General features: G+C 45.6%; 1 protein-coding gene across 1 annotated transcript in view; it reads right to left on the bottom strand.

The window, feature by feature from the left end:
• The window catches only part of DNHD1 (dynein heavy chain domain 1), a 349,228-nt gene that overhangs the window by 125,360 nt on the left and 196,279 nt on the right, over window positions 1-27,589 (bottom strand). Inside the window, exons 22-23 of the mRNA XM_069760007.1 lie at window positions 8,806-8,956; window positions 7,813-8,095 (exon numbers count right to left, since the gene is read on the bottom strand). Of these exons, the coding sequence (XP_069616108.1) occupies window positions 7,813-8,095; window positions 8,806-8,956 (434 nt within the window). The remainder of the gene's footprint in view (window positions 1-7,812; window positions 8,096-8,805; window positions 8,957-27,589) is intronic.

Below are 27,589 nucleotides of genomic sequence, written 5' to 3'. Positions count from 1 at the left end.
CAGCCATACCACTAGAAACCACAAGAGGGAGCCCAAGAGCAGAACTCACAAAAGTGCCACTTACAAGCACCGGAGGGAGCCCAAGAGCGGAATTCACAACAGTACCCCCCCCCTTGAGGAGGGGTCTCCGAACGCTCACCAGAGCCCCCAGGCCGATCAGGACGAGCCAAGTGAAAAGCACGAACCAAATCGGTAGCATGGACTGGACATCGGAGGCAACAACCCAAGAATTATCCTCCTGGCCATAACCCTTCCACTTGACAAGATACTGAAGCCTCCGCCTCGAAAAACGATAATCCAAAATCTTCTCAACCTCATATTCCAACTCTCCCTCAACCAACACCGGGGCAGGAGGGTCAACCGAGGGAACAACGGGCACCACATATCTCCGCAACAAAGATCTATGGAAAACATCATGAATGGCACAAGAGGCAGGAAGAGCCAAACGAAAAGACACCGGATTAATAATTTCAGAAATTTTATAAGGACCAATAAACCTAGGCTTAAACTTAGGAGAAGAAACCTTCATAGGAACATGACGAGAAGACAACCAAACCAAATCCCCCACACGAAGCCGGGGACCAACACGCCGACGGCGGTTAGCAAAACGTTGAGCCCTTTCTGAGACAACGTCAAATTGTCCACCACATGAGTCCAAATCTGCTGCAGCCTGTCCACCACAGAATTAACACCAGGACAATCAGAAGGCTCAACCTGCCCAGGAGAAAAACGAGGATGAAAACCAAAATTACAAAAGAAAGGTGAAACCAAAGTAGCCGAACTAGCCCGATTATTAAGGGCAAACTCGGCCAACGGCAAGAAAGACACCCAGTCATCCTGATCAGCAGACACAAAGCATCTCAAATAGGTCTCCAAGGTCTGATTAGTTCGCTCAGTTTGGCCATTAGTCTGAGGATGAAACGCCGAAGAAAAAGACAAATCAATGCCCAGCCTAGCACAAAAGGCCCGCCAAAATCTAGAGACAAACTGAGAACCTCTGTCAGACACAATATTCTCCGGAATGCCATGCAAACGAACCACATGCTGAAAAAACAATGGAACCAGATCTGAGGAGGAAGGCAACTTAGGCAAAGGCACCAAATGAACCATCTTAGAGAACCGGTCACAAACAACCCAGATAACAGACATCTTCTGGGAAACAGGAAGATCCGAAATAAAATCCATGGAAATATGCGTCCAGGGCCTCTCAGGGACCGGCAAAGGCAAAAGCAACCCACTAGCGCGGGAACAGCAAGGCTTGGCCCGGGCGCAAGTCCCACAGGACTGCACAAAAGCACGCACATCGCGAGACAAGGAAGGCCACCAAAAGGACCTAGCAACCAAATCTCTGGTACCAAAAATCCCAGGATGACCAGCCAACACTGAACAATGAACCTCAGAAATTACCTTACTTGTCCATCTATCAGGAACAAACAGCTTCCCCACTGGACAGCGGTCAGGCCTATCAGCCTGAAATTCCTGAAGCACCCGCCGCAAATCAGGGGAGATAGCAGAAAGAATCACCCCCTCCTTAAGAATGCCAACCGGCTCCAGGACTCCAGGAGAATCAGGTGAAAAACTCCTAGAGAGGGCATCAGCCTTAACATTCTTAGATCACGGGAGATACGAGACCACAAAATCAAAACGGGAGAAAAACAGAGACCATCGAGCCTGTCTAGGATTCAGCCGCTTGGCCGACTCGAGGTAAATCAGATTCTTATGATCGGTCAGGACCACAACACGGTGTTTAGCTCCCTCAAGCCAATGTCGCCACTCCTCAAACGCCCACTTCATAGCCAACAACTCCCGATTGCCGACATCATAATTGCATTCCGCAGGCGAAAACTTTCTGGAAAAAAAGCACACGGTTTCATCAAAGAACCATTAGACTCCCTCTGAGACAAAACGGCCCCTGCCCCAATCTCAGAAGCGTCGACCTCAACCTGAAAAGGAAGAGAAACATCCGGCTGACGCAACACAGGGGCAGAAGTAAATCGGCGTTTAAGCTCCTGAAAGGCCTCAACAGCCGCAGAGAACCAATTCGTCACATCAGCGCCTTTCTTCGTCAAATCAGTAAGGGGCTTAACCACACTGGAAAAGTTGGAAATGAAACGGCGATAGAAATTAGCAAAGCCCACAAATTTTTGAAGTCCCTTCACAGATGTGGGTTGGATCCAGTCATGAATAGCTTGGACCTTAACAGGATCCATTTCTATAGACGAGGGAGAAAAAATAAAACCCAAAAAAGAGACCGTCTGAACTCTGAATAGGCACTTAGACCCCTTCACAAATAGAGCATTATCACAAAGGATCTGGAACACCATCCTGACCTGCTTCACATGAGACTCCCAATCATCGGAAAAAATCAAAATATCATCCAAATATACGACCATGAATTTATCAAGATAATTGCGGAAAATATCATGCATGAAAGACTGGAGCACAGATGGAGCATTAGAGAGCCCAAATGGCATCACAAGGTATTCAAAATGGCCTTCGGGCGTATTAAATGCAGTTTTCCATTCGTCACCCTGTTTAATACGAACAAGATTATATGCCCCTCGGAGGTCAATCTTAGTAAACCAACTAGCCCCCTTAATCTGAGCAAACAAATCAGTAAGCAGAGGCAAGGGGTATTGGAATTTAACCGTGATTTTATTAAGAAGACGATAATCAATACAGGGTCTCAAGGAGCCATCCTTCTTAGCAACAAAAAAGAAACCCGCTCCCAATGGTGACGAAGAGGGCCGAATATGCCCTTTCTCCAAAGATTCCTTAACATAGCTCCACATGGCGGCATGCTCTGGCACAGACAGATTGAAAAGTCGGCCCTTAGGGAACTTACAACCAGGAATCAAGTTAATAGCACAATCACAGTCCCTATTCTGACGTCTGAATTCCTGCCGTTCTATTCTAGTCAAAATCCTATCACATTGCATAGGTTCAGGACTATGCTCAGAGGATAATGCCATATGGTGCACAGCTTTGCGCTCACGCAGACGCCGATCAATCTGAATGGCTAGAGACATAGATTCGTTCAAACCGGCAGGCGTAGGAAAGCCCACCATAACATCTTTAAGGGTTTCAGAAAGACCTTTTCTGAAAATAGCAGCCAGAGCCTCTTCATTCCATTTAGTGAGCACAGACCATTTTCTAAATTTCTGGCAGTATAACTCTGCCGCTTCCTGACCTTGACACAAGGCCAACAGGGTCTTTTCTGCATGATCCACAGAATTAGGTTCGTCATACAATAATCCGAGCGCTTGAAAAAATGCATCTACATTCAATAATGCCGGATCCCCTGTTTCAAGAGAAAAAGCCCAGTCTTGAGGATCACCACGCAGCAAGGATATGATGATTTTCACCTGCTGAATGGGATCACCAGAAGAACGGGGTTTCAAAGCAAAAAACAATTTGCAGTTATTTTTAAAGTTCAAAAACTTGGATCTGTCCCAAAAAAACAAATCAGGAGTAGGAATTCTGGGCTCTAAAGCCGGAGTCTGGACAACATAGTCCTGGATGCTCTGTACTCTTGCAGCAAGTTGATCCACACGAGAAAACAAACCCTGAACATCCATGCCAAAACATATATCCTGATCCACCCAGATATCAAGAGGAAAAAAAAAAAGACAAACCAAAGCACAGAAAAAAAAATGGTTCAGAACTTTCTTTTCCTTCTTTTGAGATGCATTTAATTCATTTTTGGCCACTTGTACTGTTATGATCTGGTGGTTTAGGAACAACATGAGACAAGCTCTGAAGGAGGTGGTATCTGTACTGACCGCAAACCCTGAACCTAGCAGCGCAACTAAAAATAGCCCTGGGGGGTACCTGACGCTCCCTAGACCCCTCGGCACAGCCTAAGATCTAACTTCCCCTAAAGATGGAAGCAGGAAACCTATCTTGCCTCAGAGAAAATCCCCAAAGGAAAGATAGCCCCCCACAAATATTGACGGTGAGAGGAGGGGAAAATAACATACGCAGAAATGAAATCAGATTTTAGCATAGGAGGCCAGTCTAGCTTGATAGATAGGACAGGAAAGGATACTGTGCGGTCAGTATAAAAACTACAAAACAATCCACACAGAGTTTACAAAATCTCCACACCTGACTAAAGGTGTGGAGGGTAAATCTGCTTCCCAGAGCTTCCAGCTAACAGAAAAAAATCCATACTGACAAGCTGGACAAAAATAGAATGCACAGAACAATAAGTCCACAACATGTGGACTGAAATGAGCAAAGCCAGAACTTATCTTTGCAGAACTGGTCAGGAAACCAGGAGAATCCAAGCAGAGATGTGAATCCAGCCAGGAAACATTGACAAGTGGCACAGGCTGAAGAAAGAGCCAGACTTAAATAGCGGACGATAAGTGGAGGCAGCTGATGACAGCTAACTCCAAGGAGCAGCCATACCACTAGAAACCACAAGAGGGAGCCCAAGAGCAGAACTCACAAAAGTGCCACTTACAACCACCGGAGGGAGCCCAAGAGCGGAATTCACAACACAAATATACTCCCACAGATAACAGAGAAATGCATTGAGGAGTGGAGGATGGGGTTAAACCAAAGAAGGAGAAGAAAGTGAATTATCACACACTCAAATCCTAGCAACAGTCACAGATAAATCCACCAAATGCCTTCTCCAGTAATAACCACCAACAACCTCCAGCCATGCAGCATAAGCAACTCTGACAATGAGTGCTAGCCAGGGCCCAGATTATATAGGGGATGGGAGAGGCTAACAGTGAACAGCTGAGAGGCTTAATGCAGGAAAGCTTCCAGGAGCGCTCAACTGAGCAGATTAACCCCTGCACTGCTAAAAGAAACCAGCACCATTTAATATGAAGGTGAAGTGCAGTTGGAGGAGAAATCAGACTCTGTGCTCTTCTGGCTCCTCTCTGTGGTAAACTTGTGACAGGATCCATGAGGGGATACATTACTGTACAAGGGGGCTGTGTGGGAACACAATATTATGTAAGGTGGACGTGTGGAGACATAATACTGTGCAAATGGGGACATGTGGAAACACAATGCGGTGCAAGGGGGATGTGTGGAGATAAAATATGGTCATATATTGTCATGACTTAAAACTGTGCAATGAGCCATGTGGGACATACTGTAGAAGGGGGACGTTTCGGGACATAATACCATGCAATGAGCCATGTGGGGACATAATACTGTGTGAGGGGCTGGGTGGGGACATAATACTGTAGAAGGGGGACGTTTCAGGACATAATACCATGCAATGAGTCGTGTATAGACATAATACTGTGTGAGGGGCTGGGTGGGGACAAGATACTGTACAAGGGGCCGTGTGGGGACATAATACTGTGTGTGGGGCTGGGTGGGGACATAATACTGTAGAAGGGGGACATTTCGGGACATAATACCATGCAATGAGCTATAATACTGTGTGAGGGGCTGGGTGGGGACAAGATACTGTACGAGAGACCATGTGGAGACAAGATACTGTACAAGGGGCCGTGTGGGGACATAATACTGTGTGAGGGGCTGGGTGGGGACAAGATACTGTACAAGGGGCAGTGTGGGGACATAATACTGTTTGAAGGCCATATGGGGACCTTATAATATGTACGGGGACTTTGGGGGCATCATACTGTATTGGGAGCTGGTGATCTGAGTGCTGAGTAACAGGAGCAGATGATTTGTAAACTTTATAAGAAGCAGCACATTATGCTGACTCGCTGCTACAGGTAAGAATACAGGGTACAGTACGCCCTGTGGTAACATCTATTAATGCTAATCAATATTAAGTGATAACTTATAAAGCCATAATAATAATGGGCAGAAATTGGTTCGGCCTCCACAACAGTCACAGTCTCTCATGCATCGCTATGGGAAAATGAATTGCCCACCCTGATCTGTGGTATCAAAGTGCTTGTGAACCCTACACGTGAAAAGCCGGAGAGCTGCGGCATCAGTCGCTGCTGGAGGCGGCTCTATGAGGTTGGAGACGCATTGCTGTTACCTGCAGGAAGAGCACCACTCTTGTCTAAGGACGGTGACAGGTATTGAAGGTCATTCCCACAACTAGCTCAACTGCAACTCCAGTCACAACCCATGGACAAGAGTGGCGCTATTCATGAAAGATCTCATCGGATCAGTGGAGGCGCGGTTGTGCGCGAAACAGCTGTCATCCTACATGGACACGTTCTCCCTGATTTTACTGCATATGTTCTAATAAAGACTGTCACAGTTCATCGGGCCTGGTGAGTGCAAGCCGTTTTCTTTTCTTTTTTAATTGGATTGTTATGCACTTTTTTGGCTGTGCACCCGGAGTGCCCTTGCATGGATGAGTGGGTAGTTACACTGGAGCGGCTTTACAAGGCACACCGTAACATGATCGCATAAGGCAGCAGTGCGGGCACAACTCTTTTTTTCTTGGACATTATCCCACCTCTCAGCCTGCACACTTATCTCAACCATCAGCCTGCACACTTATCCCACCTCTCAGCCTGCACGCTTATCCCACCTAACAGCCTGTACACTTATCCCACCTCTCAGCCCACACACTTATCCCACCTCTCAGCCCACACACTTATCCCACCTCTCAGCCCACACACTTATCCCACCTAACAGCCTGCACACTTATTCCACCTCTCAGCCCGCACACTTATCCCACCTAACAGCCTGCACACTTATTCCACCTACCAGCCTGCACACTTATCCCACCTATCGGCCTGCACACTTATCCCACCTATCAGCCTGCACACTTATCCCACCTCTCAGCCTGTACACTTATCCCACCTCTCAGCCCACACACTTATCCCACCTAACAGCCTGCACGCTTGTCCCACCTCTCAGCCTGCACGCTTATCCCACCTCTCAGCCCGCACACTTATCCCACCTAACAGCCTGCACACTTATTCCACCTACCAGCCTGCACACTTATCCCACCTATCGGCCTGCACACTTATCCCACCTATCAGCCTGCACACTTATCCCACCTCTCAGCCCGCACACTTATCCCACCTAACAGCCTGCACGCTTGTCCCACCTCTCAGCCTGCACGCTTATCCCACCTCTCAGCCCGCACACTTATCCCACCTAACAGCCTGCACGCTTGTCCCACCTAACAGCCTGCACGCTTATCCCACCTCTCAGCCTGCACGCTTATCCCACCTAACAGCCCGCACGCTTATCCCACCTCTCAGCCTGCACGCTTATCCCACCTAACAGCCCGCATGCTTATCCCACCTCTCAGCCTGCACGCTTATCCCACCTCTCAGCCTGCACGCTTATCCCACCTAACAGCCCGCACGCTTATCCCACCTAACAGCCTGCACGCTTGTCCCACCTATCAGCCTGCACACTTATCCCACCTATCGGCCTGCACACTTATCCCTCCTATCAGCCTGCACGCTTATCCCACCTATCGGCCTGCACTCTTATCCCACCTATCGGCCTGCACTCTTATCCCACCTATCTGCCTGCACACTTATCCCACCTCTCAGCCTGCACGCTTATCCCACCTACCAGCCTGCACACTTATCCCACCTATCAGCCTGCACACTTATCCCACCTATCAGCCTGCACACTTATCCCACCTACCAGCCTGCGCACTTATTCCACCTACCAGCCTGCACACTTATCCCACCTATCGGCCTGCACACTTATCCCACCTATCAGCCTGCACACTTATCCCACCTACCAGCCTGCACACTTATCCCACCTACCAGCCTGCACACTTATCCCACCTATCAGCCAAAACAACTACCTGATCTACTGAACAGCACAATTATCCAACCAACTAAAATCTGACCTACTACTTCACACAAATATGTGACCTACCAGCTTGGGCTTCGTGCAGATCATCCAGCAAAAAGAGTCTTCTCCCACGAAGCGCTCTTGCTCTTGTCAGCTCGATGGTGTGAGGCGCATCATGCTGGGTTTTCAGAATTTGTCGGAGATGTGTGGCTTGTAGCAATGAGTTAACTGGAATTCGGATAGATTTGGCTCCAGGAGGGACCAATGATTGGGCCAGGGTGGTCTTTCCACTACCAGGAGCCCCGACTAATAATAATGGTCGTCCAGACTGGACTATAGATCGAGCAGCATAGAGGAGACCTTCACTCTGAAATATTTAGAGGGGAGTAGATTATGGTTGGAGATAGTAGGAGAAAAAAGTAAGTGGGGCGTATGGAGAAAAAAAACAGAGGCAAGCGGAGGGATACAGGTGAGTGGATGGGAGACTGACAAGTGGAAGGGAGACACAGGCGAGAAGAATAGAGCCACAGGTGAGAGGAAGAGAGACATGGGCCTGCGGAAGAGAAACACAGGCCAGCGGAAGAGAAGCACAGGTGAGGGAGCACAGGTGAATGGAAGAGAGCCACAAGCGAATAGAAGAGAGACACAGGCGAGCGGAAGAGTGGCACAGGTGAGGGGACGCAGGTGAGTGGATGGGAGACACAGGTGAGAAGAACAGAGCCACAGGCAGGAACAACAGCCACAGGTTAGCGGAAAAGAGGCACGAGCGAGCGTAAGAGAGACACAGGCAAAGGGACACAGGTGAGTGGAAGAGAGACATAGGCAAGTAGAAGGGAGGCACAGGGGAGTAGAAGAGAGACACAGGCAAGTGGAAAAGGGAGACACAGGCGAGGGGAAGAGAGGCACAGGCGAGTGGGAGACATAGGCGAGTGGAAAAGAGACACAGGTGAGTGGAAGAGAGACACAGGCGAGTGGAAGAGAGACACAGCTGAGTGGACACAACTGAGTGGCAAGAACACAGGCAAGGCAAGAAAAGCAAGTGGGGTAGTAACCTTGTCAGTTCCCCTCACTGCGTACCTGTGGACGGCCCGTTCCAGGAATTACTGTGAGAGTCAGTCCATCAGATGCAGGGATGAGCTCAAAAATGGAAGTGTCTGGTGGAATTTCAGCCTGCAGGACACACTGTCCAAGAGATTTCCTCAAAAATCCATCAAATTCATCACGAAGTCTGTGGGAACAAGACAATATTATCTCTATAGGGTTTTAAATCCCCATGAAAAAATCCTTTAAATTTTATCTTTTATTATTATGTATATAAACCTTAATTAATGGAACCAAAATCATTGAATCATTGAGTGTATCTGAGCAAGCGAGGGACACGTCCTATCTGCATCCCAAAGACCAACCTAATATACTGAGCCGTATACTGGGGGGACAAGAGGTGCCAGAGATGATCACCCAGAAATAACCAGATGTGCAGTCAGGCCCCCTCCACATCCTCTGTCTCTCAGCTCTCACTGGTCCGTACATGCAGAACAATACTCCTTCATGGAGGATGTATCCAGGACGGTCTTCATCAGGATGTACGGCACTGAGAAGTGGTGTCCCATCGCCTCTCAACAGCAACAGCTGCATTAACATTACAGGACACCCCTCTGCCTCCGTACACTCATCAACAGGGCTCCTCAACAGGGCTCCCCAGTAATCTCACCAAATGCATTTCCCCTTACACATTCAGAGCTTCATCAGGGGCTCTGCAACAGAGGACTTCTGTTACAGATTGTGAGATCTTTACGAACACCTGGAGTGGACCCGCAGATCCACGACAACGAACCTCCCAAAGGTGAGCTAACCAGGTAGACCACCCCCTATACCGGGAGCGTTAAGGGCAGACCCAAGGGAGACTATTGCCGCAGAAGCAGGAACCTGGAGACAAGTAGTAGGACAAAAAAAGGGGGAGAAGCCAGCGCAGCCTAAGATTAAGACACAATACATAAAGTGCAAATGCACATATTAATTTCTAACTGTATTTTCAAAATGAGACATTTAGCAAACAATTGATCAATTCAGTACAGTTAGAAATTAATATGTGCATTTGCACTTTATGTATTGCGTCTTAACCTTAGGCTGCGCTGGCTTCTCCCCTTTTTTTTGCACAAGTAGTAGGAGGTACAAAATAGAGAAGCTGGGCGTAGGACGGACAGAGCGGGGTAAGATGAAGTACACTTTGGTAAGAGCTGGGTACAGGCGAGACCAAAGGAGCACTGCGAAGGGGAAGACACAATGGAAGCAGGACAGGACAGAGACAGCAGACTAACAGAGTACTGAGCGGACACTGGGAAGGCTGGACTGGACGAGGAGACAAGGAAGTCTGGGAAAGGCAGAGAAGCTGGCTGGACTGAGCGGACACTGAGAACAGGCAGTGCAAAGACAAAGGTGGACCTGAGTCACAGAAGCACAAATGACAGACAGGCAAGGAGCAGAGGAAGGAATCGCCTTATATACATGGAGTGCTGAAGGATTGAGAGGAGATACAGAGTGGCTGTAAATCAGAAAGAGGAAGTGCTGGAGTGGGCGGTGCGCACGCACACCCGACGAGAACCAGGGAGCGGAGGAGAATGAAGGAGAGGACGCGCGCCTGCAGGAGGAGCGCGCCGCAGCGGGTAAGTATGAGCGGGAGGAGCGGTGGTGGCCCCGGCAGCAGACACGGCCGCAGAAGGAGTGGCCGTGACACAAATGGTGGAGGGGTGGGGTGTGCCATTGCGTCATCACAACCTCCATGTCCTGCAAACTAGCAAGCTAGGGCATGTTACATCAGGATGTCAGGACTTGCTTACGTCGGAATGTCGGGAAACGGTTAAATCGGGAAATCGAGATGTGGTTACGACAGGATGTCGGGAATAGTGATGAGCGAATTTGTTTGGAAAACGATCTGCACACATAAATTTGGCACAAATATGTCACATTTGGATTCATGATTGGAAACCTGAGCAAAATTTAATAAGATTGGTAAAAATCGGTAACATTTGGTAAAAATGCGGGAAAATATTTGCGTTGCCATAAAAATATTTTCAGCACTTTAACAACGATAATGATGGTGTATGGTGAGTGTTTGGCACATGTTTGATGAGGGGAGGGGGTTTGCAGAACTCAGGCGTGGCTGTTATGATGCGGTGACCTTGGAGCAGCATGGATACTTTCACTGGAGTAGGTGGTAACTATACTGACCGCAAATCCTGATCTTAACACCGCAACTAGAAGTAGCCGTGGGGTGTACCTAACAAGCCCTAGACACCTCGTCACAGCCGGAGGACTAAATACCCCTAAAGATGGAAATAGGAATACTATCTTGCCTCAGAGCAGAACCCCAAAGGATAGGCAGCCCCCCACAAATATTGGCTGTGAGTAGGAGAGGAAAGACAAACACAGTCAGAAAACAGGATTTAGCACAAGAGGCCACTCTAGCTAAAATAAGAAAGGATAGGACAGAGTTCTGTGCGGTCAGTATTAAAACCCTTCCAAAAATATCCACAGCAGATTATACAAAAAATTCCTCCATCTAACTAAAGACGTGGAACGTATATCTGAAACTCCAGAGACTACTAAACTCAGAGCAGGATTACAATCAAAAAACAAGCACACAGCTTGTGTGCCATAGAAAAAGAAATAGACACTTATCTTTGCTGAATTGGCAGCTAAGCAGGAGAAGCCAGACAGAGATCCAACACTTCCCAAGAAACATTGACAACTGGCAAGGACTAATGAGTCCTGCAAACCTAAATACCCCAGTCAGAATGCAATCAGCAGATACACCTGTCCAGGACTGCAGCCCAGAGACAAATGCATTACCACCTACAACCACCGGAGGGAGCCCAAAAGCAGAATTCACAACAGTACCCCCCCCCCCCCCTTGAGGAGGGGTCACCGAACCCTCACCAGAGCTCCCAGGCCAATCAGGATGAGCCAGATAAAAGGCACGAACCAAATCAGCGGCATGGACATCAGAGGCAAAAACCCAAGAATTATCCTCCTGGCCATAACCCTTCCATTTGACAAGGTACTGAAGCTTCCGCCTCGAAAAACGGGAATCCAAAATCTTCTCAACAACATATTCCAACTCACCATCAACCAACACAGCGGCCGGAGGATCAACAGAGGAAACAACGGGCTCCACATATTTCCGCAATAAAGATCTATGGAAGACATTATGGATGGCAAAAGAGGCCGGAAGCGCCAATCGAAAAGACACCGGATTAATAATCTCAGAAATCCTATAAGGACCCATAAACCGAGGCTTAAACTTAGGAGAAGAAACCTTCATAGGAACATGACGGGAAGACAACCAGACCAGATCCCCAACCCGAAGCCGGGAACCAACACACCGACGACGGTTAGCAAAATGTTGAGCCTCCTCCTGAGACAACACCAAATAGTCCACCACATGAGCCCAAATCTGCTACAACCTGTCAACCACAGAATCCACACCAGGACAGTCAGAAGGCTCAACCTGCCCAGAAGAAAAACGAGGATGAAAACCAAAATTACAAAAGAAAGGCGAAACCAAAGTAGCCGAACTAGCCCGACTATTAAGGGCAAACTCGGCCAATGGCAAGAAAGCCACCCAATCATCCTGATCAGCAGACACAAAGCATCTCAAATAAGTCTCCAAAGTCTGATTAGTTCGCTCGGTCTGATCATTTGTCTGAGGATGAAACGCAGAAGAAAAAGACAAATCAATGCCCAGCCTAGCACAAAAGGCCCGCCAAAATCTAGAAACAAACTGGGAACCTCTGTCGGACACAATATTCTCCGGAATACCATGCAAACGGACCACATGCTGAAAAAACAACGGAACCAAATCCGAAGAGGAAGGCAATTTAGGCAAAGGCACTAAATGAACTATCTTAGAGAACCGGTCACAAACAACCCAGATAACCGACATCCTCTGGGAAACCGGAAGATCGGAAATAAAATCCATAGAAATATGTGTCCAGGGCCTCTCAGGGACCGGCAATGGCAAAAGCAACCCACTAGCACGGGAACAACAAGGCTTGGCCCGCGCACAAGTCCCACAGGACTGCACAAAAGAACGCACATCACGCGACAAAGAAGGCCACCAAAAGGACCTACCAACCAAGTCTCTGGTACCAAAAATGCCAGGATGACCAGAGCCAACACGGAACAGTGAACCTCAGAAATCACTCTACTAGTCCATCTGTCAGGAACAAACAGTTTCCCCACAGGACAGCGGTCAGGTTTGTCAGCCTGAAATTCCTGAAGAACCCATCGTAAATCAGGGGAAATGGCAGAAAGGACCACCCCTTCTTTCAGAATACCGACCGGTTCTAAGACCTCAGGAGAATCAGGCGAAAAACTCCTAGAGAGGGCATCAGCCTTAATGTTCTTAGAACCCGGAAGGTACGAGACCACGAAATCAAAACGGGAAAAAAAACAAGGACCATCGAGCCTGTCTAGGATTCAGCCGTTTGGCAGACTCGAGGTAAATCAAATTCTTATGATCGGTCAAGACCACAATACGGTGCTTAGCTCCCTCAAGCCAATGTCGCCACTCCTCAAACGCCCACTTCATAGCCAACAACTCCCGATTGCCGACATCATAATTTCGTTCAGCAGGCGAAAACTTACGGGAAAAGAAGGCACACGGTTTCATTAAGGAACCAACAGGATCCCTCTGAGACAAAACGGCCCCTGCCCCAATCTCAGAAGCGTCAACCTCAACCTGAAACGGAAGAGAAACATCCGGTTGGCGCAACACCAGAGCAGAAGTAAATCGACGTTTAAGCTCCTGAAAGGCAGAGACAGCCGCAGAGGACCAATTCGCCACATCAGCGCCTTTCTTCGTCAAATCGGTCAAAGGTTTAACCACGCTGGAAAAATTAGCAATGAAACGGCGATAAAAATTTGCAAAACCCAAGGCTCTTCACGGATGTGGGCTGAATCCAATCATGAATGGCCTGAACCTTAACTGGATCCATCTCTATAGACGAGGGAGAAAAAATAAAGCCCAAAAAAGAAACCTTCTGCACCCCAAAGAGACACTTAGACCCTTTCACAAACAGGGCATTGTCACGAAGGATCTGAAATACCATCCCGACCTGTTCCACATGAGACTCCCAATCATCGGAAAAAATCAAAATATCGTCCAAATATACAATCAAGAACTTATCAATATAAGTCCGGAAAATATCATGCATGAAGGACTGAAAAACAGATGGAGCATTAGTGAGCCCGAATGGCATCACAAGGTATTCAAAATGGCCTTCGGGCGTATTAAACGCAGTTTTCCATTCATCACCCTGCTTAATACGAACAAGATTATATGCCCCCCGAAGGTCAATCTTTGTAAACCAACTAGCTCCCTTAATCCTAGCAAACAAATCGGTAAGCAAAGGTAAAGGGTATTGAAACTTGACCGTGATTTTATTCAAGAGGCGATAATCAATACAGGGTCTCAAGGAACCATTTTTTTTAGCAACAAAAAAGAACCCCGCTCCCAACAGTGAAGAAGATGGCCGAATATGCCCTTTCTCCAAAGACTCCTTAATATAGCTCCGCATGGCGGTATGTTCAGGCACAGACAGGTTGAAAAGTCGACCCTTAGGAAACTTACAGCCTGGAATCAAGTCAATAGCACAATCGCAGTCCCTGTGCGGTGGAAGGAAACTGGACTTGGGCTCATCGAATACATCCTGAAAATCAGACAAAAACTCTGGAATTTCAGAAGAGGAAGAAGAGGAGATTGACATCAAAGGAACATCATTATGAACCCCCTGACAACCCCAACTAGTCACAGACATGGACTTCCAATCCAACACAGGATTATGTACCTGCAACCACGGAAAACCCAGCATGATAGCATCATGCAAATTATGCAACACCAGAAATCGACAATCTTCCTGATGGACTGGCGCCATGCGCATGGTCACCTGTGTCCAAAACTGGGGCTTATTTTTAGCCAAGGGTGTAGCATCAATGCCCCTTAAAGAAATAAGGTTCTGCAAAGGCTGCAAGGGAAAACCACAATGCCTGGCAAACTCAAAGTCCATTAAGTTCAAGGCGGCGCCTGAATCCACAAACGCCATGACAGAAAATGATGACAATGAGCAGATCAAGGACACAGATAACAGAAATTTAGGTTGTACAGTGCTGATGGTAAATGAACTAGCGATCCTCTTTGTCTGCTTAGGGCAGACTGAAATGACATGAGAAGCGTCGCCACAATAATAACACAACCTATTCTGACGTCTGAATCCTTGTCGTTCTGTTTTAGACAGAATCCTATCACACTGCATTGGCTCAGGAATTTGCTCTGAGGATAACGCCATAGCGTGCACAGTTCTGCGCTCCCGTAAGCGCCGGTCAATCTGAATGGCCAGAGACATAGAATCACTCAGACCGGAAGGCGTGGGAAACCCCACCATAACATCTTTAACGGATTCAGAAAGACCCTTTCTGAAAATTGCCGCCAAAGCATCATTATTCCATTTAGTCAACACAGACCATTTTCTGAATTTCTGACAATACAATTCTGCCGCCTCTTGACCCTGAGACAGGGCCAAAAAGGTCTTCTCAGCTTGATCCACAGAATTAGGTTCATCATATAATAATCCTAAAGCCTGAAAAAAGGAGTCTACATTAAGCAAAGCCGGATTCCCAGATTCCAGGGAAAACGCCCAACCCTGCGGGTTGCCACACAGCAGGGAGATGACCATTTTAACCTGCTGAATGGAATCACCAGAGGATCGAGGTCTCAGAGCAAAAAATAGTTTACAGTTGTTTTTAAAACTAAAAAATTTGGACCTGTCTCCAAAAAACAAATCAGGATTAGGAATCTTCGGCTCTAAAACAGGAGTTTGAACAATATAATCAGAAATACCCTGTACCCTAGCAGCAAGCTGGTCTACACGAGAAGCTAATTCCTAAGCATCCATGCTAGCACAAGGCTCCTCAGCCACCCAGAGATAAAGAGGGAAGAGAAGATAAAGCAGACTGAAGGAAAAAAATGCCTATATCTGGACCTTCATCAGTTACTACAAACGTGAATATAAAGAAAATGTTATTTACAAATATATACAAAAAGAAACAAAAGAAAAACATAATGTGCAAAGAAAATATGTACGTAGTTCAGAGAACCACAAAGTTACACAACGCAAAATGTCACATCCATGACAAGAGGTACTTAGGTCATCTCGATAAAAAAACTGGGATAGACAAGCAAGTGTCAGGCTGAGTGAGACCGCCGGATATCTAGCAAAGGGGTGTGAGATAAAGGGAATGAGGGTGGAACATACCGTACTATGATGAAAAAGTGAATGACTGTAGTGTCATGTAAGGCACAGCATGGTCTGCGTCTGTAGTAATATAGAGGAGATTACAATGGCATAGGTACGTGTGAACGTATTGTGGAGAGGGGAGGGGGAGCAGCATACCTGGTATTGGCGCAGATAGGTTTAGGCACACAGACTGGACTGTGGATGAAGGAAGATAAATATAACTGTAGTGTGCCACTAGGTATACATGCGCAGAGGATGCAGCCAGTGGCATACTATAAGTGGGAACATGCCGGGGACTGTGGTGTTACTTTATTCACACTGATAGGTGCTGTGCTTGTGTCCAGACACGGAATCCCCGCTTGTCTGGTGTGTAGTGAAAGTGCGCTACAGTTATATTTATCTTCCTTCATCCACAGTCCAGTCTGTGTGCCTAAACCTATCTGCGCCAATACCAGGTATGCTGCTCCCCCTCCCCTCTCCACAATACGTTCACACGTACCTATGCCATTGTAATCTCCTCTATATTACTACAGACGCAGACCATGCTGTGCCTTACATGACACTACAGTCATTCACCTTTTAATCATAGTACGGTATGTTCCACCCTCATTCCCTTTATCTCACACCCCTTTGCTAGATATCCGGCGGTCTCACTCAGCCTGACACTTGCTTGTCTATCCCAGTTTTTTTATCGAGATGACCTAAGTACCTCTTGTCATGGATGTGACATTTTGCGTTGTGTAACTTTGTGGTTCTCTGAACTACGTACATATTTTCTTTGCACATTATGTTTTTCTTTTGTTTCTTTTTGTATATATTTGTAAATAATATTTTCTTTATATTCACGTTTGTAGTAGCTGATGAAGGTCCAGATATAGGACCGAAACGATTTTTGGCTACTACCATTAAAATCTCACGAGCATTAAGTTGAGTGCCAGGTTCTTTCTTTTAGTATCACATGGTGTGGGAACCTACCTGGGCACCACTAGTAGTAGCGCACAAGGCTTTATCTTTGAAGGAAAAAAAATGGCTCAACACCTTTCTTCCCTTCTTCTGAGATGCATTTAACTCATTATTGGCCAGTTGTACTGTTATGATCCGGTGACCTTGGAGCAGCATGAAAACTTTCACTGGAGTAGGTGGTAATTATACTGACCGCAAATCCTGATCTTAACACCGCAGCTAGAAGTAGCCGTGGGGTGTACCTAACAAACCCTAGACACCTCGTCACAGCCGGAGGACTAAATACCCCTAAAGATGGAAATAGGAATACTACCTTGCCTCAGAGCAGAACCCCAAAGGATAGGCAGCCCCCCACAAATATTGACTGTGAGTGGGAGAAACACACGTAGGCAGAAAACAGGACTTAGCAAAAGAGGCCACTCTAGCTAAAATAGGAAAGGGTAGGACAGAGTTCTGTGCGGTCAGTATTAAAACCCTTCCAAAAATATCCACAGCAGATTATACAAAAAATTCCTCCATCTAACTAAAGACGTGGAACGTATATCTGAAACTCCAGAGACTACTAAACTCAGAGCAGGAATACAATAAAAAAACAAGCACACAGCTTGTGTGCCATAGAAAAAGAAACAGACACTTATCTTTGCTGAATTGGCAGCTAAGCAGGAGAAGCCAGACAGAGATCCAACACTTCCCAAGAAACTGGCAAGGACTAATGAGTCCTGCAAACCTAAATACCCCAGTCAGAACTGCAATCAGCAGATACACCTGTCCAGGACTGCAGCTCAGAGACAACTGCATTACCACCTACAACCACCGGAGGGAGCCGAAAAGCAGAATTCACAACACGTGGTGTTCTTGTAAGCAGTCATTTTTTTGCCCTAACTTTATGTGTGCATATTGCGGCTAGCCAATCAAGGCGCAGGAAACATCCACAATGTCCTGACACAGCGGCTTGTGTCATAGACCGCCATTTTGACACTAACAGCTCAGAGAGGCTGCTCCTGATGCTGGCACTGTTAGCAGCATGATTTTAGCTAGTTAGTTAGGCAGTTGTATAACAATCAGATAGTGTAGCTAGATAGTGTCCAGTGTGGCTGTTAAATTTACCTTCCAGCTATTTTTCTCTATTTTGGCTATTACTGAGGTCCACAGACAAAGCCAGCAGGGCACATGTCCTAAAAGTGTGTTGTGCACTGCTTCTATTGTGCTCCATGCACGAGTATAGAATTCTAAAAAATATTATATCATTAGCTAAATGTGAAACAGCCTGCTGTATCTCACCTTGTCATTTACTGCTGTGGTGATATGAACCTGTCTGCAGACCTAAGGCACATTAAAAAAAATTATAATTTTTCAGTTGCAAAAAATTAGACAACCCTCCGTATAACACTTTGTCATTTGGTTGGGTTGAAATTAAGCTGTAGAGGCCTGATCCAGAGGCCACAAACAAATTCTTCTGTTATTAACATTATACAGTAAAGGACCTGACTGTAAAATTGTTTGTAGCATAACTTTTGTCATACAGGCCTCATCCACACTCACAATTCTTTTTTCTGTGACTAACACGATACAGCACGCCATATTTCACCTTGGAATTTACTGTCGCTGAAATTCAGCTGTTTGGAGAGGTGGTGCAGGGTTTAAAATCTAATTTTTGTTGCTAATACTGTGCTCCTACCACACTATCTGAGCAACATGACTGGGAAAAAGCGAGGCTGTGGTGGAAGGGGAATTAGGCTTGGTGTTCAAGGTGTAGGTGGGGTAGGTGGTAATGTTTTTGAAAGCACTAGTAAACCAACGTCACGTCCTATGCAAAGACATCTGACAACTTCTGTTACTGGACGGGCTACTCCACTCCTTTCTTTGGCAGATGCATAGCGGTATGCCTTGTTGATGAGGCCCAGAAAGAGCATGTGCTCGAGTGGATGGCAAGTGCAGCTTCAAGTGACCTCTCCTCATCCTCCTCCACCTCAACATCACACCCAGTACAGTCCACAGATGTGGCACCAAAATTCTCCTTGTTTCCCCCCGTATCCCAACTATCCAACCATTCAACTGACTGTACGGAACCACAGATGGGCGAGTCTGAAGAGCTGTTCACACTTTCTATGCCATGTTCATCAGAAATGTACTCAAAAGCTTCGCAGAGTCAAGAGGAGGAAATGTGCACCAATGCCCAAAATTTTTTAGCTTGGATCCGGGGCAGGACAAAGTATGGTCTGAACAGCATCCTGACCCACGTCATCAGATGTTAACCCCTGGGGGGAGGCGATCCTGATGAGACTCAGATAGTTGAGGCTCACGCAGACTGTACTGTGCTTGCTGTCAGGGCAGGAAGAGGAGGTTGGTGACTCCAATGGGGAGGAATGTGATAACATAGAGGATGATGATGATGATGAGTTACACGAATCACAGGGGGATAACTTTATCATCCCTACTGCTCACACCAATGTGTTCTGAACCGGGGTTGTTTGGTTGCCCCGATTCTTTTCTGAAGGGGATTTATCTATATCCAACTTCCCAGATCCGGTTTGGAACTTACAGCTCTCTGGCGCCCCCCTTCCCCTCAGGTTGGACAGGGTACTGCACCTAGAATAAGTAGCCTGCCAGAAAGCCTGCCTTACTATGCACTGGCTAATGGGCACACCGCAGCGAGGGCAATATAACTACTCCCACTCAGACGGGAACGATAATTATCAACACCGTCCGTCTCTGCCAGTTTCCCCAAAAGCGCAGAACAATTCTGCTGCCACCAGCTCCTATCTCTTAATCAATAATTGGTCAGGAGCCTACCCAATTAGTAGTGTGATTTTGCTTCAGAGGACGTGACAGTACGTTATAGAGCAAGGAGAAATGAAGCTAGTAATTTCATATATTTTACTCCAAAAGGTAGGCAGTGTTTACAAAAGGGTAAAAAGATATTATAAAAGAAGACAAGTATCGTATGTGCAGACAAGTACAAATAAAAGGGGATTAACGGTGAAAATCAACTTACAAGTTCTTTCATATCATTCAATGGTACGCCATGTGGTGGCTGGTGGAGGGGACCTTCCCAAAAATCTTCAAGTCAGATTGCACAGCCTGTCATAGCTAAATCCCCTGGCAAAAGACCCCCCCCCCTTGTCTGGGCCTCTGAGTTTTATACCTTTGCCCAAAACTAAGGGTCTCCCCCCCTGGATGACCTCATGGGGTGGGCAGAGCTATAGAATGCAGTCCTCTTTCTTGAGTATATGAAAAAACATCATCCCACATATCTCGGCGCATGAACCTCGTAGAAAGATGACACCCTTGTCGTTATGCACAGCGTGACATGGGGGTTCATTTAAGTATAGACATGGGGTAGCTGGGTGACTCAGTTACGTAGTAATCCGTTTCTCAACTGTGCTAGCTCTGGAACCTAGAAAACTCACTGGCTGGTAGTTCTACCGAGGCACAAGCCAAAAATGTATTTGTCCCACTTCTATCATTAACCGGTGCTATGATATTTATCTTTGCAAGGACAAAGAAACCTTGGTTTTCCCATGTGCTTCTACTTGTACTTTCGGTTAAAAGCCATAAAAATCCTCAGTGAGGGTTGCTGGCACGCTGGTCTCACATTAGAGCTTTATAACAGGGGGGTGAAATCGCAGCGTGTCTGGAACCATGGACCTTCTAGAAAATTACTCAGAACATGGCATATTTACATTATAGATCCCAGTTGGCGTGAACATAGAGGAACTCAGCTGAGTAGGTCATTTGAGGAGGAAGACGAGGAGGTTATGTTGCGCCGTACGGCTCAGACACGTAGTGAGGCAGCCACGATGTGCGATGCATCCTCAGCCACAACTGTGTCTCTGACCAGCAGCATCCGCGGGTCTGTAGCTCGCAGGGGTGGCAAGGGTTGCCTAGCCTGGGCCTTTTTTTGACACTACAAAGGATGAGCCAACTCACGTAATCTGCCAACTTTGCAAAAAAAAAAAAATGAGTCGAGGTAAAAAGTGCAATAATTTGACTACTACATGTATGAACCTTCACATAAGCAATCAACATGCTTTACTGAGGGACTTCCACTATGCAAAATTGCGGACCAGCAGACATCAACAACCATCAGCAGCCCCATCAATTCATCTGCTGCTTTCTCCTCCTCTGTTACTGTGTTATTGAGACCCAGGTCTTTGACCGCAGAACCTCGGGTTCTCCAGTCACATTGACCGAGAGCCTGCCGTCAGCTGTAATAGAAGCGGACATGCCTGCTGTTTTTGACCGATCTCGGAGAACAAGCACACCACAAGTTTCTCAATCCATCATAACATCTCCGCCTGCACCTCTTTCACGGTCCAGCAGTTTGTCCGGTTCCCACGGTTATGCATTTGTGGTCATGTAAAAGATTGCTTCCTCCTACGCATGACAAATCTAAGAGGTTGAACTCCACCATCTCCAATTTCTTGACCAAGGAAATGCTGCTTTTCCACCTTGTAGATAGAGACAGTTTCCAAAAGTTGATGCCCATCGCAGTCCCCCAGTACCAACTACCCAGTTGCCATTACTTTTCTAAGAAAGCTGTGCTTGCGCTACACCAGCATGTCGCAGACAACATCACATTTTATGATTTATGAGAAATCGCTCCTGTCAAACCAATCTAATCAGTTTTTATGAAGAGGTAAGCTATAGGCTGGACCACGGTGAGTCATTGGACGTGGTATATCTCGATTTTTCCAAAGCGTTTGATACCGTGCCGCACAAGAGGTTGGTACACAAAATGAGAATGCTTGGTCTGGGGGAAAATGTGTGTAAATGGGTTAGTAACTGGCTTAGTGATAGAAAGCAGAGGGTGGTTATAAATGGTATAGTCTCTAACTGGGTCGCTGTGACCAGTGGGGACCGCAGGGGTCAGTATTGGGACCTGTTCTCTTCAACATATTCATTAATGATCTGGTAGAAGGTTTACACAGTAAAATATCGATATTTGCAGATGATACAAAACTATGTAAAGCAGTTAATACAAGAGAAGATAGTATTCTGCTACAGATGGATCTGGATAAATTGGAAACTTGGGCTGAAAGGTGGCAGATGAGGTATAACAATGATAAATGTAAGGTTATACACATGGGAAGAGGGAATCAATATCACCATTACACACTGAACGGGAAACCACTGGGTAAATCTGACAGGGAGAAGGACTTGGGGATCCTAGTTAATGATAAACTTACCTGGAGCAGCCAGTGCCAGGCAGCAGCTGCCAAGGCAAACAGGATCATGGGGTGCATTAAGAGAGGTCTGGATACACATGATGAGAGCATTATACTGCCTCTGTACAAATCCCTAGTTAGACCGCACATGGAGTACTGTGTCCAGTTTTGGGCACCGGTGCTCAGGAAGGATATAATGGAACTAGAGAGAGTACAAAGGAGGGCAACAAAATTAATAAAGGGGATGGGAGAACTACAATACCCAGATAGATTAGCGAAATTAGGATTATTTAGTCTAGAAAAAAGACGACTGAGGGGCGATCTAATAACCATGTATAAGTATATAAGGGGACAATACAAATATCTCGCTGAGGATCTGTTTATACCAAGGAAGGTGACGGGCACAAGGGGGCATTCTTTGCGTCTGGAGGAGAGAAGGTTTTTCCACCAACATAGAAGAGGATTCTTTACTGTTAGGGCAGTGAGAATCTGGAATTGCTTGCCTGAGGAGGTGGTGATGGCGAACTCAGTCGAGGGGTTCAAGAGAGGCCTGGATGTCTTCCTGGAGCAGAACAATATTGTATCTTACAATTATTAGGTTCTGTAGAAGGACGTAGATCTGGGGATTTATTATGATGGAATATAGGCTGAACTGGATGGACAAATGTCTTTTTCGGCCTTACTAACTATGTTACTATGTTACTATGTTACTATGTTACCTGTTCCTTGACAAAATCTCTGTCTGCCAGGGTGCATTTCACCACAGACACTTGGACGAGTAAGGCCGGCGTCACACTAGAGAGTTTTACGGAGGTATGAGAGGCGCAAAAACTACGCATTGCACACGGACCAATGATTCTCTATGGGGCAGCTCCTATCTGGCGTATATTTCTCAGCCATTTTTTACGGGCGTAGAAAATGGCAGCATGCTGCATTTGTCAGCGTATTGCGCAAAAAATCCGCCAATGAAAGTCTATGGGGGTGAGAAAAATACGGATTACACACGGACCATCAGTGTGACTTGCGAGAAATACACAGCGGTGTTCTATAGAAAAGCCGGCAATTCAGCGCGGTGTACAGTAAAATCACACTGACAGGTTAGAATAGAATAGAATAAATGTCTACACATAGAATAGGTATATATATATATATATATATATATATCTCAATCAATGAGACACATATATGTATATATATATTAATATTTCATACAGCGCTAGATAGTAGAAAAGCTGGTAATTCAATTGCCGGCTTTTCCTATCTCCTTCACAAACCCGACATGATATGAGACATGAGTACATACAGTAAACCATCTCATATCCCTTATATTTTTGCATATTCCTCATTACTAATGTTAGTAGTGTGTATTTGCAAAATTTGGGCACTCTAGCTATTAAATTAAAGGGTTAAATCGCGGAAAAAATTGGCGTGGGCTCCCGCGCAATTTTCTCCGCCAGAATGGTAAAACCAGTGACTGAGGGCACATATTAATAGCCTGGAGAGGGTCCACGGTTATTGCCCCCCCTCCCCAGCTAAAAACATCTGCCCCCAGCCACCCCAGAAACCCTGGAAGCAGACAGACTGTGAAGCAGACTGGAACCTCTGCAGAAGAATCACAACTTTGGATAATGTGAGTATAAAAGCGAATGTCTGTCTGTCCATTTTTCTATCTTTAGTATGTACTAATTTCTGTCTATCTTTTCTTGCAGCATTCATGTCTTCTTCCTTGACTTGTGAGGAGCGCCCTGGCCCTCTCATATACACATGTGGTCATTTTTTTTTCTTCTTATCAGACCACTTCTTCCACTGCAGCGGAAGCAGACCAGGAGCAGCCAGCACACGTACTGTTGGCAAAACGGCGTGTAAGTATACTTGACTGATTTTTTTTTTCAATGACTATACTATTCTTGCTGGTTTTTTTATTTCTTCACTTTGCTTTTATCTTCCTTTTTTAGTCTTGACTACTATTTTATTCTTGACTTTAACTTATTCTTTGCTGTTTTCAGTATCTCTTGTTTTCTTTCTTTTTCTTATCTTTACAACATTAATGTCTTTCTTTCTTTACTAGGTTCCAGAACGGCATGAAGACCTCCTAGATAATGTCCTTCTCATTTCCCTGGTCGAGGAGCGAGTCCTGTTGTGGGACACCCGGGTTCAGCAGCACTCGGACAACGTGGTCATCCGGCGGCTGTAAATAAGATGACCTGAGCGATGATGGATGGCTGGGACAACGCCATGACACGGGTGCACAAGGAATTTTGTAAGTATTTAAATGTTGTGTGATGCGCCATTCACCTTGACCGGGGTCACACAACTGTTTGTGATGCATTAGGCTCCTCCGAGTTTCTCGCAGGTGTGTGATCCCGACCAAAAGTGCATTGACTAAAATTTTTTTTTTTTCACAGTGAACAAAGTCAGAACCCATTGGCGTTCGATGAAGGATTGTCTAAAGTCCACTTTAAGGGAGGATATTAGCGAAGGGAATGAGGATGTCGAGTCCATATGGGTCGAAATTCATGGAGGGAAAAATGGTAACAAAATTCTCATTGGGGTCTGTTACAACCCCCCAAATATAACAAAAATCATGGAAAGTCTACTTCTAAAGCAGATAGATGAAGCTGCAACCCATAATGAGGTCCTGGTTATGGGGGACTTTAACTACCCGGATATTAACTGGGAAACAGAAACCTGTGAAACCCATAAAGGCAACAGGTTTCTGCTAATAACCAAGAAAAATTATCTTTCACAATTGGTGCAGAATCCAACCAGAGGAGCAGCACTTTTAGACCTAATACTATCTAATAGACCTGACAGAATAACAAATCTGCAGGTGGTTGGGCATTTAGGAAATAGCGACCACAATATTGTGCAGTTTCACCTGTCTTTCACTAGGGGGACTTGTCAGGGAGTCACAAAAACACTGAACTTTAGGAAGGCAAAGTTTGACCAGCTTAGAGATGCCCTTAATCTGGTAGACTGGGACAATATCCTCAGAAATGAGAATACAGATAATAAATGGGAAATGTTTAAGAACATCCTAAATAGGCAGTGTAAGCGGTTTATACCTTGTGGGAATAAAAGGACTAGAAATAGGAAAAACCCAATGTGGCTAAACAAAGAAGTAAGACAGGCAATTAACAGTAAAAAGAAAGCATTTGCACTACTAAAGCAGGATGGCACCATTGAAGCTCTAAAAAACTATAGGGAGAAAAATACTTTATCTAAAAAACTAATTAAAGCTGCCAAAAAGGAAACAGAGAAGCACATTGCTAAGGAGAGTAAAACTAATCCCAAACTGTTCTTCAACTATATCAATAGTAAAAGAATAAAAACTGAAAATGTAGGCCCCTTAAAAAATAGTGAGGAAAGAATGGTTGTAGATGACGAGGAAAAAGCTAACATATTAAACACCTTCTTCTCCACGGTATTCACGGTGGAAAATGAAATGCTAGGTGAAATCCCAAGAAACAATGAAAACCCTATATTAAGGGTCACCAATCTAACCCAAGAAGAGGTGCGAAACCGGCTAAATAAGATTAAAATAGATAAATCTCCGGGTCCGGATGGCATACACCCACGAGTACTAAGAGAACTAAGTAATGTAATAGATAAACCATTATTTCTTATTTTTAGGGACTCTATAGAGACAGGGTCTGTTCCGCAGGACTGGCGCATAGCAAATGTGGTGCCAATATTCAAAAAGGGCTCTAAAAGTGACCCTGGAAATTATAGGCCAGTAAGTCTAACCTCTATTGTTGGTAAAATATTTGAAGGGTTTCTGAGGGATGTTATTCTGGATTATCTCAATGAGAATAACTGTTTAACTCCATATCAGCATGGGTTTATGAGAAATCGCTCCTGTCAAACCAATCTAATCAGTTTTTATGAAGAGGTAAGCTATAGGCTGGACCACGGTGAGTCATTGGACGTGGTATATCTCGATTTTTCCAAAGTGTTTGATACCGTGCCGCACAAGAGGTTGGTACACAAAATGAGAATGCTTGGTCTGGGGGAAAATGTGTGTAAATGGGTTAGTAACTGGCTTAGTGATAGAAAGCAGAGGGTGGTTATAAATGGTATAGTCTCTAACTGGGTCGCTGTGACCAGTGGGGACCGCAGGGGTCGGTATTGGGACCTGTTCTCTTCAACATATTCATTAATGATCTGGTAGAAGGTTTACACAGTAAAATATCGATATTTGCAGATGATACAAAACTATGTAAAGCAGTTAATACAAGAGAAGATAGTATTCTGCTACAGATGGATCTGGATAAGTTGGAAACTTGGGCTGAAAGGTGGCAGATGAGGTTTAACAATGATAAATGTAAGGTTATACACATGGGAAGAGGGAATCAATATCACCATTACACACTGAACGGGAAACCACTGGGTAAATCTGACAGGGAGAAGGACTTGGGGATCCTAGTTAATGATAAACTTACCTGGAGCAGCCAGTGCCAGGCAGCAGCTGCCAAGGCAAACAGGATCATGGGGTGCATTAAGAGAGGTCTGGATACACATGATGAGAGCATTATACTGCCTCTGTACAAATCCCTAGTTAGACTGCACATGGAGTACTGTGTCCAGTTTTGGGCACCGGTGCTCAGGAAGGATATAATGGAACTAGAGAGAGTACAAAGGAGGGCAACAAAATTAATAAAGGGGATGGGAGAACTACAATACCCAGATAGATTAGCGAAATTAGGATTATTTAGTCTAGAAAAAAGACGAGTGAGGGACGATCTAATAACCATGTATAAGTATATAAGGGGACAATACAAATATCTCGCTGAGGATCTGTTTATACCAAGGAAGGTGACGGGCACAAGGGGGCATTCTTTGCATCTGGAGGAGAGAAGGTTTTTCCACCAACATAGAAGAGGATTCTTTACTGTTAGGGCAGTGAGAATCTGGAATTGCTTGCCTGAGGAGGTGGTGATGGCGAACTCAGTCGAGGGGTTCAAGAGAGGCCTGGATGTCTTCCTGGAGCAGAACAATATTGTATCATACAATTATTAGGTTCTGTAGAAGGACGTAGATCTGGGGATTTATTATGATGGAATATAGGCTGAACTGGATGGACAAATGTCTTTTTTCGGCCTTACTAACTATGATACTATGTTACTATGCTTCAACAAGGACCTTCGTCAGGAGCCCCAAGTTCGCAGTGGTGCTGCAGCAAGGATCACAAAGTACAAATATCATCGCATGCTGGAATTTTTGAGGCCGGTCCTTGCCCAAAGAACGTAAGTATTTTTGTGGTGTATTGGATTGTGTTGTATTCCCTAATCTGTTTTTTTTCTATTTCATAGGAGATTTTGCTTTTACTATTGTAAATTTTTGGTACTAATGTTTTTTAGTGATGAGTGAACGTGCTCGCCACTGCTTGTTACTCGCCCCAGTATCACTATGCTCGGTGTACTCAGCAAGCACCGA

This window comes from Ranitomeya imitator, chromosome 3 (genome assembly GCF_032444005.1).
Source record: "Ranitomeya imitator isolate aRanImi1 chromosome 3, aRanImi1.pri, whole genome shotgun sequence".
NCBI lineage: Eukaryota > Metazoa > Chordata > Amphibia > Anura > Dendrobatidae > Ranitomeya > Ranitomeya imitator.
This window is presented reverse-complemented; position numbering and strand designations above follow the sequence as displayed.